The 15141-nt window shown below is 42.7% G+C and overlaps 1 protein-coding gene across 2 annotated transcripts in view; it reads left to right on the plus strand.

Annotated features, from left to right (window-relative positions):
- Positions 1-244: 244 nt before the first annotated feature.
- Positions 245-15141, plus strand: part of LOC6557597 (serine/threonine-protein kinase NLK2) — a 75572-nt gene continuing 60675 nt past the window's right edge. Inside the window, exons 1-2 of one of the 2 annotated variants that reach the window (XM_032742771.1) lie at positions 245-958; positions 1565-2257. In XM_032742771.1, coding sequence (XP_032598662.1) covers positions 1746-2257 — 512 coding nt within the window. In that variant the 5' untranslated portion in view covers positions 245-958; positions 1565-1745. Of the gene's footprint in view, positions 959-1564; positions 2258-15141 lie in introns of those variants that run through there. The other variant, XM_043215523.1, reaches the window with a different exon arrangement.

Here is a 15141-nt window from a genome sequence, read left to right on the forward strand (position 1 = left end):
ATTGAAACACATTATGAGAATTTTAAAATTGATAAAAATATAAGCGAAATCGTAACTATACCTATTTGGTTATGTTAAACGACATGCTGTTACAGCGCTAACAGACTTGGCTACATGTTGCTGGTTTGTACAAGTGAGGCAACATGTTGCTAATAGTCAGCTGTTGGCAAAATACCGAAAATTTATCGATGGGTCACACCGCTCGTGTAAGCCCGGTCACATTGCCAGAAATTTTGTTGTTGTCAGTCCTATCACGACTTTCGCATAAACGACACGCATAAGATCGGTAGAAAGACGCCGCGTGTGTTTCATGCAAAAGGCAAGGAAAAATTTAATACATACACACATATGTATCGCAAAAGCCATTTCGCTGCTGCCTACCAAACTTCGGGCTAGTGTGTGTGATAAATTGTTATTAAAAAAATAATATTGAGCCCCACTACAACCCGCCCCCAAAAACGTGACAAATGCACAAGTAAAACAACAACAAAAAATTTTTATACAATTGATTGCTGTCGGTCTCTCTCATTTGCTCGCTCTCTCGCTATCCTCTCTCTCTCTCTCTGTGTGTGTGTGTCGAAATTAATGTGTGTGTGCGCCAATCAACCACAAATAACAACAACAACAACAAATTCGAGAGACTTGCTGCATTTTAGTCGCTGCCGCGTTTTAGTTCGCTTTGAATTTTGATTTGTGTAAATTTCATATGATTTACGTCTCTCATTCCGTCGTCGCCGTCGCAGTCGCCGTCGCTGCACACACACACGCACACGCACACGTACGCAGTTACGCACACAGATAAGCAAACACACGCACCCAGCAGACAGACAGACACACATACAAATGCGGAAGAGTCACCGCAGTCGTCGCAATCAGCTTCCCCCCCACCGTTGTTGTTGTCATCCCACAAACAAAACCGACGCCGTCGCCGCTCAATAATTTGTGCATTTTTTCAAAGGTAAGCCGCTACTACAACAACAATAACAACAAACAGCAATTTGCAATTTTTTCAAACATTTTTTCTTAATTTAATTGCACTTTTTCCTTTATTACACAAATTTCACATTGTTTCTCCTGCGTGCAGCGAAGTCGGCAGCTTCGCAGCAGCAGCATTAGCAAAAAGTGTCAAGTGCGCGACGCCAACGACTACGCTGCTCTCATTCGCTCTCTCTTTTGCTGCTGCTGTTGTTGTTGTTAGTGTTGCAAAACATGTGCACGTATTAAATAAGAAATTTACGTTTTTTCAAGTTGATTAAACTGTCTGCTCTTTATGTAAACAACACTTAAAAAAAAAAGACGCCACACAGCACTGTATTTTTGTTTGCTCTCTCTCTCTCTCTCTCTATCTCTGTCGCTTAACTGTCTCACGCATACATGCGCACACACATATGCACACTTTTATGCTGCTTACACGGACGCGCCCCGGTCGCAGCTAACGGCACTTTTCTTATTTTCCTTTGCCTTTTGCCTGCAAAAAATGCGCCTAAAAATCGAATCCTCAGCTGCTTCCTCTTTCTTCTGCATATGTTTTGTTTTCTAATTGAAATTAACATTTTTCTTCCAGTCGCAGCGGAAAAATCTTCGAAATCATTCAAAATAATATGAAAAATGTGCACTAATTAAATTCGATAAAAATCATTTTTAATGTGTTAAATCAAAAATAGATAACAACAAATTTGTGTGCGTTGAACAAACAAACGAAGCAACAACAACAAAATTACAACAAACAAATGGGCAACTATTGAATGGCGGCCATTAGTGGCCCCAAGCGGCATCCATTGAGCAATCAACACCATTTCTCCCATCCAACTAACAGCACCACCACCACCAACAATACACCCAGCCACACCACCAACATCCGCAATAACAACAACAACAACAACAGCAGCAGCAGCAACAACAAGCTTTATAGCTATAAAACGCCAGCTAATCCCCAGCACCATCAGCACCAACAGAACACAGCACCAAGCTACTGCACCACCAAAATCATCAAATCCTCCACTGCCAATTCCATCAACAACACCACCACCAACGCTGAGAAGAACAAGAGCAACAGCTGCCCAAATTCTTCAGCTGCTGCGCCGCGTAGCTCGATGAGCGTATCGATGTCACTGGTACAGGGTGGTGCTGCCGGTGGTGCGCCACAGGGCGCCAGCGCAATACTAGCAGCTGCGGCTCCATATTATCAACCGCCAGCGGTGCCACAGGATGTTCAACCGGATCGTCCAATTGGCTACGGTGCATTCGGCGTTGTCTGGTAAGTTTTTTGTTTGTAAAAACTTTATATTTTTCGAGTAAGAATCTAGAAATCTTCGAAGCTTAGTTTTTGATTTGAAAGCATCCCACAAAGTCAAAAGATTCTTAATATTCTAAACCTAATAACTCGAGTAACTCCCTGATCTCTAGAATCGATAAGAATTTGTTATTATGTCTAACGATTTGATAGTCTTATTGGCAAGATTTGAACTGTTTTGAGTAATCCATATAGTTTTTCAATTGTCACCGAGCTGGGGTGCTTTATTATCCCCTGTTAAGGATATTATGTAAATGTAACAGGCAAAAGGAGGCATCTAGAGAATATATATAAATATATATATATTCAAATTTCTTGAATATACAGCTTCTTAACAGCCCAACCAAAAGCTAGTTGCATATTTGATACTTGAAACATGTTTCGCTTAGTTCTTTTCTGCTATTTTTTGTTTAGTTTGTTTACATGTGTTGGTGTTGGGTGGGGGGGCTATATTATTGTTGCTGGGTAGCTGCTTACTAGACTTTAGAACAAACATGTAACTGGGTTCAATGCCTTTTTGCCTGGCGGCGACCTTTGCCTGTGTGCTGCAGTCCTTTATGCCTTGTGCCTTCTCCATAGGCCTCGCGTCCGTTTCGTTTCGTTTCGTTTTGTTTTGTATTTTTATTTTTTTTTATTACCCCCTTTTTTTTTACTGTGCGGTCTGTCGTCGCAGCGTCAACATTAACATCAGCTTGTTGGTCGTCCTTCGTCCTTCGTCCTTTGTGCCTGATGCATTTTGTCCCAAACGTAACGTAACGTAACGGAGGGGTGGTTTTTCTATAAAATGTTGCTAACCCCCTCACCCTCCGCCCCCCAATATGCAGCTACATCCCCTCCCTCTCACCCCCTCTGTCATCGTCTCTGCTTTGTTTTTCTGTCTTCTCTTTTTTTTTGTTCTTTTGTGTGTTGCTGTTTTTGGCTCGCGGCTGGGCAAAAGTTTTTCCGCATCCTTTGATTTCAGATTTTAGCTGCGAATGAAAATATTTTTTACAATTTTACATTAATTGTTGCTAAACGAGTTTTGCTTTTGCCTGATTTAACGGTTGATATTTTTGACTTGTTTTTGACAGCTGAGACTGAAATTTGGCAACGGCGCACAATAAAGAAACTTACAACAAATATTCATTCACGTGTAAAACGGCATATCCGGCACACAGCAGGGAGAGGGAGAGGGGAGTGAGAAGGGTGTGTGTGTGTGCAGAGGGGCACAGGGGCTTGTGTTGAGTAAACAGCGAAGAGAAGCCAGTGAAAAACTGGCACACGCTAAGTGACGCCAAATAGAAGCAGCAGGAGTAGGCAGAGGAGGAGTAAAGTTGAAGTTGGTGCTTAAAAGTAGGCACAAGGAAGCTTTGCAGCGCATAAAGACGACATCGAAATGTGCCACAAGTGGTGGGAGTGAGGGGGAGGAGAGGAGGAGAAGCAGTGCAGAGTCAGGCCCTAAAGAACGAGCTGAGAGAAAAGCCGGCTTGGCTTAAAGCACACGAACAGAACCCGCAGAATAGAGTCATTGACGTTGGATTGGCTTTTGAAAGCAATCATCATGTTCTCGCAGTGCTCTGGTCTTTGGTCTCTGGCCTGGGTCGCACTCGCAGTCGCAGTCGCAGTCATAGTCGGAGTTGGAGTCGGAGTCGGAGCTCAGAGAGAGAAAAAAAAAAACTATATTAATATATTGCTATGGCGCACTGTAAATGCAATCAAGCGTTAAATTTAAGTGCCAAATGTCGAACTTGTTAGATGCCGTGTGGCCAGATGCCAGGCTAGTTTTTTAGTTTATGGGCACTACGGAGCAATGTGCCGTTGTGCCGCCTAGTAAGCAACAGGAACAGCATCAGCAGCAGGTGAGCAGACCTACCTCTGCAGACCTACATATATCTATATGAATATATGCATATATATTGACATATAGATGTGGCAGGAAGTTAAGCAGCATTGCTGCGAGACAGTGTCATAGACATTATTTTTTTGGGGTCGTTTCCACTTGATATGCTAGCTTAATGAAGTTCGGCAACAGGGCAAAGGCATGCACTTAAAATTGCTCACAAATATGCCTTGAAATTAGCTGCAGCATAATGCTAATTTTTGACAATAGAGTTTCAAATGCAATTGAAGTTGAACTAATTAACAAAACGAATGTTATGTCAATAAAATGAATGCGTTTGCTTAAACGGCCCGATTAATTAGTTTACAATTCATTTCGTCGAATTGGGAAATCATTTATATCATTTAACCAATTAATCCTAGGCAAACTTCTACGAATTTTTCTCACTGCATTCAGGGCAACAAACATAAACCAAGCACGGAGGGTGGAGTGAATAGGGAGTCGGGGGGGAAATGGGCAATGAAAAAAACGCTCGTTTCGACCAACAAAACAAAAATATTGGACACAGACCCAGAGTCCGTAGAGTCCAGTGCTGGATAGCGTCTTTTTGGCCTGTGCTGCTTGCTGCTTGCTGCAAATGCAGTCGAAGACGGCAAAGACGAAGAGGAGTAGGATGATGGAGAAGAGGAAGAAGAAGGAGAAGCAGAACTGTGCGGCATGAGCCGAAAAGAGCCGCAAAAGATGACCGAGCGAGCAGCGCACATCTTGGGCTTACTTAAACTACCTGCAACTGGTTTTTGAAGCAGCAGGCAGGCAGACGAAGACGACAAGTCCAAGAACGGACAGTCGCGACAGACAGCCGGACGGTGCGACGGTTGATGGAGACAGTGGAGAGAAGAGGAGAGGAGAGGTGTGTGTAAAAAAAAAAACAAACCTTTTGCCTGAATACAAAACTCGCTTCCTGCTGCACGACTTGTGGCCTGCTCTCTGAGCTCTGGGCTCTGGCTAAATGTATCTGGCCTGGTCAGGCACCAGCACCAGCACCAGTACCAGACACAGGCACGAGCACAGGCAGAGGCTGTGTGCCTTCGCCTTAGCCTTAGCCTAAGCCACAGCCTCTGGCTAGCAAGGTGTCGTCGTTGTCGACGTCGTCGTCTTCGTCTTCGTTGTTATCTGTTGCCCAGACTAGCCTAGCCAGGCTTGCTTTTGTGCAGCGCGCGCCTCTCGTGTTCCTGTTATTTTCTATACCCTTCACACTAGGAGTATTCTCGTTGATCTACACAAAATGTGTTGAAAGAAGAGATCACTTTAAATTCTATTCTGTATGCAACCTTTTCTTATTTTATGCGATGTGAAAGGTATTTCAATTACCTTTCCAATCAAATTTAAACTAAGACATGAATAAAGTTTGTGAAGAATGCTCGATGTACGAGTTAAAATTGTGTTGAATTGTAAATACTTGAAATCATAGTTTAGTTTACTTTAAAATATATTAAAAAATTTCTAAAAACCTACTCTGAAATCATAGTTTACAACTATACTATGATCAGTGTTGCAAAACGCTTAGTTTTAGAAGTTGAAACCTTGCCACTTGCCACTAATTTCTTGCTGCACTAAAGTGCTTTGTCTTTACTCTATTTCACATCTGCTATTGACATACTTAAATTATAGCAAGGGTATCTGCTGTTCGTTGGCGTGCACTTAACTAGCTTGGCAGTGGTGCTCTAGGCTTTTGGTCTTTGATCAGGCGCAAATCCTGCTGCTAATCTCGAGTCCAATGGCCCTGCCCAGCTCGGCTTAGGCCCGCATCGCTGACGCGCGATTTCGATGCGATTCCCTGGCGTTAATCGACGCTGCTGCTTGCCGCTTGCTGCATGCTGCAGGCTTCCCCTTTGCGCTGCCTGCCTGCCAGCCTGCCAGCCTGCCTGCCTGTTAAGTGATTCCTCTCGCTCTCGCTGCCCCTCGCTCTCCTTCCGCTGCACCACCGAAAACAAAAGCAATGCAAAAGCCGTGCATGCGACACAGAGCATTGACTACATTGAGTACTACCGGGACACGTAGTTTTATTTTACCATCCACTATTTCTTTTCACATCGTTGTTGTTGTTGTTGTTGTTCAGTTCTTTCAGCAGCCGCCGGAACAGCTGCTCTGCTCGTGGCTGATGCTGGGCGGCTGTTGCTGCTGCTGCTGCTGTTGTTGTTGTTGTTGTTGTTGCTCTTACTCCTGGTGGTTGGTTGAACAACCTTCGACAGTTTTTAGCTATTTTGTCTGTCGCACAACTCACACACATACATTCTGCAGACAGGCCCGCTTACAGGATATGTAGTCCCGCATATGTTTATCGTCTGCCACCACATTTCCATGACTCCTCTCCTATCCTCTCTTCTACACTCCTATCCATCCTGTCCCGTTCCGTTCCGTCTCATCTCTCGCTTCGCATGAATTGTAGTAAAAACTTCCCTGAAAACAGTACGACAACATCCCTTGCACTGCAGTTTTCCGTGACTAAACTTTTTCCCAGCCCGTCTCTCAATGCTCTCGTTGATTTTCCCCCAAAAAAAATTAATATTTTCAGTGTGTGTGTGTGTGTGTTTGTATTTGACTCTGAAAGTGTTTGAATAATTATCCTGTTTTTCATTACATTCGTTGCTCTTCATTAGATTTCCCTCCTCTTACTGGTATGCCATTTTTTAACTGCCATTGATTGCATTGGCAGCCAGCAAGAGCCACCGACTTTTTCATATATTTCTTTTTCATTTCGAGTTTTTATGCATTTTTGAACTTTGTGTTATTCACGATTTCGAGCGGGTTATAGTTGGGCTTACGGTAAATCCCTGCATAAATCATCAACTATTCCAGCTTATAGTTCATAGAGAGAAGTTTCTGTTTTACCTAACGACAAGTGAAGTTTGGCAACAGCGCACAGACTATATGCTACCCAGCAAGAGTAATAATTACGTTGATAGACCTCAGAGGGTATGCACCTCTTATGATTATTTTTCAAAATTTATATATACACATTCCATTCCACGAAATGTATTATGTATATTTAAACTAGACATTTTGATTAATTGTATTGCTTTTGTAGTAAAGATTTGCGATGCTTGCTGTTATTTCATGGAATTTGTTTCTAGCATGTATTTCCCCATATAACCTCAAGTCATCTAATCTTTCTGATTGCCTGACTGCCTGGCTGCCTGCCTGCCTGCTTGCCTGTGAAATGCGGCAACAGCGGCAAATAGCAATAACAACAATCTTTACTAAAATACAATGCTCGACGCCTGCTTGCTGTAAATGCAATTTTCATCCATAAAAACCAACTCAAGTGCTGCCTCGGCTTTAGGTAGCGCCCAATAACAACGTGCCAGTTTCTAACGCTCCTCTTCGCTTCTGCCACCACCATCCTTCTTGTATCCTGCTGCTGCTCCTGCCCCAGCTCCGGTCGTGCCCAAAACTATTTTGTGTTCTACGCTCTTTTGTTTTTGGCCAAACATTTGCTGTACGTTGGCAAAGAATTACGCACGCAATTTTGTCTACAGCTTCATTGCGCCCTCGCATCACAAACACACAATTTATATGTGTGTGTATATCTATATATATATACACACACACACACACACACACACTCACTCACACACACACATACACTTGCATATGTGAGTCACTTGCTACGGCCAGCTTAGTTTACTTGAATTACGTTCTATGTTTCAAGTGAAGCGCAAATGTATCTTTGAGGTTTATATTTTCTATCTTTCTCTATCTCGCTCGCCAGCTCGCTCTCGCTCTCCCTCTCTCTTTCTCTCTCTCTCTCTATCGTTCAGTCGCCTGCAGCTGCGGCTTTAGGTATCATGTAACAGTCACAGCAAACACTCTGGCAACGTGGTATGTTGGCACACTGAGAGAATAGTATCTCTAGTATTACACTTATTTAATTGATATTCATTTTATGGCTGCTAGAATGAAAACCTCTAAAATATATATATAGAAGGTTAGAAATTACGTTAATCGATGATTACATTTAATCGATAGCAATATTCATATTTGTTTCAACTTGAGCGGAGTGCGTACCCTTTTTCTCGCTGTGTGTGGCGTATCATGAAATAGTTTTCCATTGCGTCTCGCGCCGCCCAAGTTGGCTGGCTCTCGTCGCAGCAGCAGCAGCAAACCTTCTGCGTGCGTTCAAAATGAAAAATAATAGTCAACAAAGTGCCACCAACGAAAAAGCTTTAGCCCAGCGAGACTTTAGCTCCCTGCACTCCCCACGCCCAGCCCTCGACCTAGACTTGCCCCAGTCAGTTGCAACGGCAACGGCAACAGCAGCAGCAGCAGCAGCAGCAAACTCAATTCACCTACAGCAAAATGCATTTACACGCGCAGGTAGCTGTCAAGGTGTGTGTGTGCGTGTGTGTGTGTGTGTGTGCATGCGTATGTGTGTGTGCCAAATAAATCATCGTGTGCTGTTGTTGGACAACAGAACGAAACGACGAGCGATGAACAAAACTCTTTGCTACAACCAACGGATCGTAAACTACATTGGAAAACTGAAATAGACAATTCGTCGAGTCGTATAGAGTCGACGAGGGCGCAGGAGGTCGGCGGGTTGGAGCGGGGCAGATGATGTGGGGCTAGCAGGAGGGAGGTGCTCTTATACAGCTGGACAGTTGAACTGGCAGTCGGCGGGCAACTACTTGAACCCGAACTTTATGAAGACACTCGTACACAGCCGGTCCACAACCAAAGAGAGAGAGAGAGAGAGAGAGAAAAAGTCCACAACATTCGAATGTTATCTGGTTGGGGTTGTGGGGGGAGGGTGTTGTGGAGTAGCGGGCAGGCGTTAAGCTGCCTAGACGGCATCTCCCCCTCCCTCCCTCCCTCTCGTTCTCTGGGCCAGCGAGAAACTAATTAAGTTTTGCGTCAAACTATGAAACAACTGGAAAAATGTTTGAGACAATTTATGTATACGTTTCCGCAGCCATGATTTAAAGCTAATAGTACGCTTGTCAAAGGCGGCTCGTCAACATTTTAAGCCACTTTTTTTTTTTTTTTTTTGCTAACGTTTAGTAACAAATATTTATGACGCAATAGAATGCATTATGCACTGGCAGAGATTGGCAGAGAGATCTAGGGAGAGCGTGTAGCATCAAATATCATATCAAAAATCATTCTATAAAATACATACATATAAAGCTTAAGCCTTTATGCTCAATATTCCTCACACCACATCCTTCTTTTCCTTTCATTTCGCGTCTGCGTTGTCCTTAAAGTGTGAGTGGCAAAATGACTGCTTGGTCATTATGAACATTTAACCTATTATGACTAGTATAACTACTTTTTTTTTAAAGATGTAGATTTTCCAATATTATTATTAATATCGTCAGCTCTTTAACTTCTCATTTGAATTGAATTGCTGCTTAACAAGCATCTTTTGATCATAATCGCCATTCAGCATGTGCATTTTAATCACACCATTTCCCTTAGAGTTTTCCCTCCAGCACACAGTGCTATTTATAGCCAAAAAGAAAGAAGGCTGGGGAGACGTGCTAATTAAACGCCGCAGCTTCGTCATCATCAGAACGTTTGAGTTATCAGTTGTGGGGACAGGATTTGAGGTGGCTTTCAGCAGATGCTTTGGATGATGGTGCTCCATTGAGCCAGCTTCTCTTATATTTAGCACAATGCATGAGCCTTTTATTTTATATTTGTTGTTGTTATTGTTGTTGTTGTTCTGTTTCTGTTGCTGTTGATGCCACAGGCACGACGGCACAAGTCAGTCAGCCGCAACGAGAAAATCGTGCGAGCGTTTAATACGAGAAGTATCTGGAGTTGAAGTTGCAAACAGCCGCAGCAGCAGCAGGAGCAGCAGCAGCAGCAGCCACCAACTGCTGTCATTGTCTGAGTCTGCTGCTGGGCCGGCTGTTTATGCTAAATGAGGGTTAAAAATGAAACGGCAATGAGCCAAGCTTCTGCCTCGTCTTTTGACTTGCTCTCGTTCTCGTTCTCGCTCTGCCCCTGCAACTGCAACTGTAAATGTCTGCGGGCTGCCCCAATCCTTCCCCTCACAGAGAGTGACAGCTGTGTTGGACTGTTGCATATGCCTTCCTATCTGAAATCTTTTGTTGTACGAGTTTTGACAACATTTGCCACCAACTCCCACCCACCACCCCCTCTCTCTCTCCCTCTCTCTCTGTCGCTTCGAATTGGTAATGCGGTGCAACTTTGATTTATCTGCTGCGGCTTCTGCTGCTGCTGCTGTTGCTGCTGCAACGTGCACTAAGCCCAATTTGTTACCACAATTTGTGCAGATTTTGTGCTGTGTGTTGCCTGTGGCAGTGTTAATTAACAATTGTCTGATGCCTGCTTTCGAACGTTAATCGATTTCGATTGACAGACATTTCATGTGCCTCTTGGCAAAGTTTGCCGCAATTGTGTGGCAAACTCAAATTTTTGCCATTGGCATTTTTTATCTTTGTGTGTAAAACGATTGTTTAGCATTCGAAGTTATGCATTATTTTCTTTCGTTATTATTTCAACTTTTCCAAATCTTATATATAAGAGTTATAAGCATTATATAAGAGCTGCTTAAAGTAATGCCAAGTTCTGGCTAATTGTACAAATAGTAAAGCTTGCCACCTGAAGTTTGGCAACATTGCAGCTGTCTTCTTAACACACACACACAGAACTACATCCACACACACACACACACACACCTTAAGTATCTTCTCAATACCTTTGTCGCACCCAAAAAAAAAAAAAAGACCAAAATAAAAAAAGCTTAATTTGTAATGCTTTATAGACTTACCCTTTGCCCGCATCTGAAATCACTTTTAACTGATGCTCTTAACATATTTCCTTAACCTCAATAATGCCACAATCAAATTCTGCCGCATTGCCGATTAAAATTCCAGTACCTGGCCGGTCGCCAGTTGCGTTTGCCTGCAACTGCAACTGAGACTGCCGCAGCGACTGCTGCATCATTGTGCTTGCCGCCACACTAAACGCTTTTGACATTTCAATTAAAATTCTACAAAGTCTCGTCTATTACGATGCGGTAATTGTAGTCGCAATGACGACGACATCATTGTTATACCCTCTAACTGCTACATGTGTAAGATAATGTATCCAAGATAATAGTATTTATCAATCTAATCCACCATCTCAAAAGATAAGTTCTTTCAAATTTGGTTTACATCTTTCAAATTTGGTTTACATGCTTATCAGCATATTAACATTGTATTCTATATGTTTTATTATATAGCTTAGGTTAAAGTTCAGTTAAGTTTTAAAGGTAACAATGAATAAGTTTTGATTGGGCAGATCAGCATGTATTTCAGCTTACAGGGCATCTGCTAGTCAGTCATCGCTTGCCCAGTGGCTACACATTTGGCAAATGTATTTGAAAATGGTTCAGTTGGCGCCACTGTCTGCAGTTTTGTAGGCTGTGCTATGTTTTCTGTATTTTCTGTCTTTCTGTTTTTCTTTCCACATTTGCCATGTGCTGTCAACGCTGAGAGATAATTAGACGAACGCGTTAATTGTGGCACTTTCAAATGTTTTGCGACATACGCACGCTGTTGCTTGTAGCTTTGACTCATCCACAGTTGCATGGGCCACGCCTCAAAATGTGGCACATGTATTTATATATATATACGTTTATATGATTGCTGTTTATCTGTTGCAGCTGCTGTTGCTAATGTCTTATGACAAATGAGCAGCCGCAGTGACTGCAACAAGCAACAGCCACCTCATCCCCCTCACCATCCTCCTACTCCTGCTTAATCCCCTTCCGTCTCCAGCTGCAGCTTTAGTCGTAACTTCATCTGTTTCTATCTGCTTTGTCAGTTTTCCCCATTTGGGTGCCGCTTCACATTGCTGTTGCTGTTGTTGTTGTTGTTGTCATTGTCAGGCTGCTGTTGCATTTTAAGCCGCTGACATTTGTCTAGTCTGTGGATGGCAATGGGCTGATCTGGATTTGGCCACACCCAACGGGAGGCAAACAAAGCTGTGTGCGCCACCTGCAACATGCCTCAAGTTATTTTGCGTTGGGTGCTCTCCTCCAGTGTAGTACACATATCTGCCTCTGATTTGCCTGACATGTTGCATTTTCATTACATTTAAAAATAATTTCAATTGGCTTTTTTTTTTATTATTTGTTTGCATACTTCCTTTTTTGCATTTTGAGTCAGCAGCAGCAGCAGCCGCAGTCAGTTTCTCATTGTCAACTGGCGTTATTGATGTATGATCTTGATTTCCGTACAATAAACAACGCATGTACATGACAAAAGATTGCCAACCCCCCCGATGACCCCCGTCGATCAACTCCTACGTTAAATCTTGTTGTTGCTTTGTGTGTCTCAGTTTGTTTTATTTTTATTTATATTTTATTTTCTGTTGCCTTGGCGCCTCCTCCATCTGAACTGCGTCGGCTGAAGATTTGCAATGGGAACGCGGCGATGACTGTGCAAGGCGATGCTTTTGGGGCAGGTTATTGTTGCGCTTTGTTGCCAATTTTCAATATACTTCAGCTGTTTTTCTTTCTTTTTTTTGTTTTTTTTGTTGTTGTGCATTGTTGCAAAAGTTTTACATATGTACAACTGAAATGCCAAATGCCACACGCAACAGAATATCTCGATTATTGCGCTCGTAATGAAATGTGAGCAACAATGAAATTTGAGTTGAAAGCCGACGAATTTCCCCAGAATCGAATCATCCTGTTTTTAATTAGTAAACGTTATTTACAACTACAACATTGTATTTAACCACACAAAGTGACACATTTGTTTTGGTTTATCTTTAATTTATAACCATGAATAATTGGTGAGTAATCCACAAGAGCAACAAATTTACTAACAATGATGCATAATAATTATATTTTGCGTAATTATTTTCCATTATTCTTGAATATTATATGTGTATATAAATTGTGTACAAATTTTGCCCAATATGACAACTCAATTATGACGAATTGTTCAATTTCATTGCCGAAAATTACAAAATCAATGTCTCATAAAATATGTTCACTTCTCAACAATTCATAAACTCAATTTGCTAAGCCCTAAGTCATTCTCATTATTTTTGTTCTATAGTCCAATTAGCTATGGCCAACTTAACATTTGTATGACGATAAGAATCCAATAAAAAAGAAACACAGACTTGAAAACAGGTGCAAAACTGTTTTACCAAAACTGCTGCAGGTAACAAAACAGATCCTCAGAAAACTGAAACGAAAATGTGCTCTGAGGCAAGGATAAAGTGTTTTGCTTTACAAGGGCGAAACAAAAGCCAGACAGGCATTGTACACTCAAATTACAGCTAGGGGTTGGTTTCGCCACAGGATGCTCAGACAGCGATCCGTACAGGACACACACGCACACACCCATATCTAGCTCAAGTACCTGTGTCCTTAAGTAGGACTCTCATTCTCTCTCTCTCTCTCTCTCTCTCTCTCTCTGTTTGAAGCAATTGCAGCTGCTTATTGATTTTATGCACATGTCACAAATCGATTGGGTCTCGCTGTTTCCCTCTCATTGTGTCTGCCTCTCTTCTTGCTGTTGTTGTGGGAGCAGAGAAGTTATGTCGATTTGGACTTGATCTTGGACACGGCAGATGGTCTGAGATAATAGCGACGACACAAGTGGGCCGTTGACCCTGAGGGGTAGCAACAACAGCCAGTGAAAAAAAAAGGATGAGCATGAATGTTAATATTGACGCAAGGTGGAGCTTCAAGAAGCTGTGCGCAAAACTTTTTGTGTATGTGTGTGTGTGAGTGTGTGTGTGTGTTGCCTGCGCTGTTCGGTTAGCCAATTTATTAACGAATTTTTCAACGAACCGGGCAGACGACCGACGACCAGTCAGCTACATTGTTGTTGTTGTTGGTGTTGTTGTTGTGGCTGCTGCTGCTGCTGGCACGCATGCGCAGCAGCGCCAACGACGACGACGACGACGCAACGTTCATTGCACCCAAAAAACAAAAAAAAAAAAACAAACTGAAAAAATATACAACACAAAAATATAAAAAAAAAGAACAAAAAAAGAAGAATGAAATTTTTGTTGGGGTTTTTATTGTTGTTGTTGTTGTTGTTGTTGTTGTTGTTGTTATTGTTGTTGTTGCAGTGTTTTTACGACAACAACTGAGAACCGGATGGTTTGGCAGTGCCCAGCTTTCTTGTCTGGCACAAGGGGTGTTCTGTGAGGTCTGCGGGGAGAGAGGGTTCTACATGGGCAGCTATGGCCAGGGGGGTCGTCAAACGTTGACCGATGCGGCGGCTTATGGCCATTGCGAGGCGTTCGTTGTGCAGTTTTTCATTGGAGTTGCCTTCCTTTTTGCCTGACTGCCTGACCGGCTGCCCGGCTGCCTGTTGCAAGTTGTTGTTGTTCTCTTTCTCGTTGTTGTTGCTGTTGCTGCTGTTGTTGTTGTTGTTGTTGTTGTTGTTGCCTTGCGGGAGCTCTCCAACCTATCCCAAGTTGAATTTTGACACGCATCAGGCAAACCGAATGGGTTTCGGATGCGCACACCATGTTATGTGTGTGCATGTTGAATGTGTGTGTGTGTGTGTGTGTGTGTGTGTGTGTGTATGTTGCCCCTCCCCCAGGCGGCAAAAGCGCAGTTTAAATATTTTTAATTGAACTTTTGCCTCCAGACAACAACATGAACCGACAAAACAACAATGCGTCTTAACTTTTCTTTCTACACTATCGAAAACCGCAGGCGGGGGGGCACAAACTTCTAGCGGTGTGAGAAGGTGGTGGTGCTGCTTCTCCCTCCTGTGGTGGGGAGTGGCTTTTGCGGTTATTGATTAGATAGATATCATAAAACATGCATAAAGTGAGGAGGTAAACCTCAAGAAGACGACCCCCAAGACCCCCTAATCGAGCCCACATGTTAATAATGGGTACATACCTATTTACAGTTAGTCTTTGGTGAGTCACAATTGGGGCACGCTAATTACGCGAATGAAGTGTGTTAATGCTATTTAGCTCAGGGTGCAGCTGTGTGATACATCCATGAGTTAATTGTTATTTATAGCTATAG

This window comes from Drosophila grimshawi, unplaced genomic scaffold (assembly GCF_018153295.1).
Source record: "Drosophila grimshawi isolate 15287-2541.00 unplaced genomic scaffold, ASM1815329v1 contig_44, whole genome shotgun sequence".
Taxonomy (NCBI): Eukaryota; Metazoa; Arthropoda; class Insecta; order Diptera; family Drosophilidae; genus Drosophila; species Drosophila grimshawi.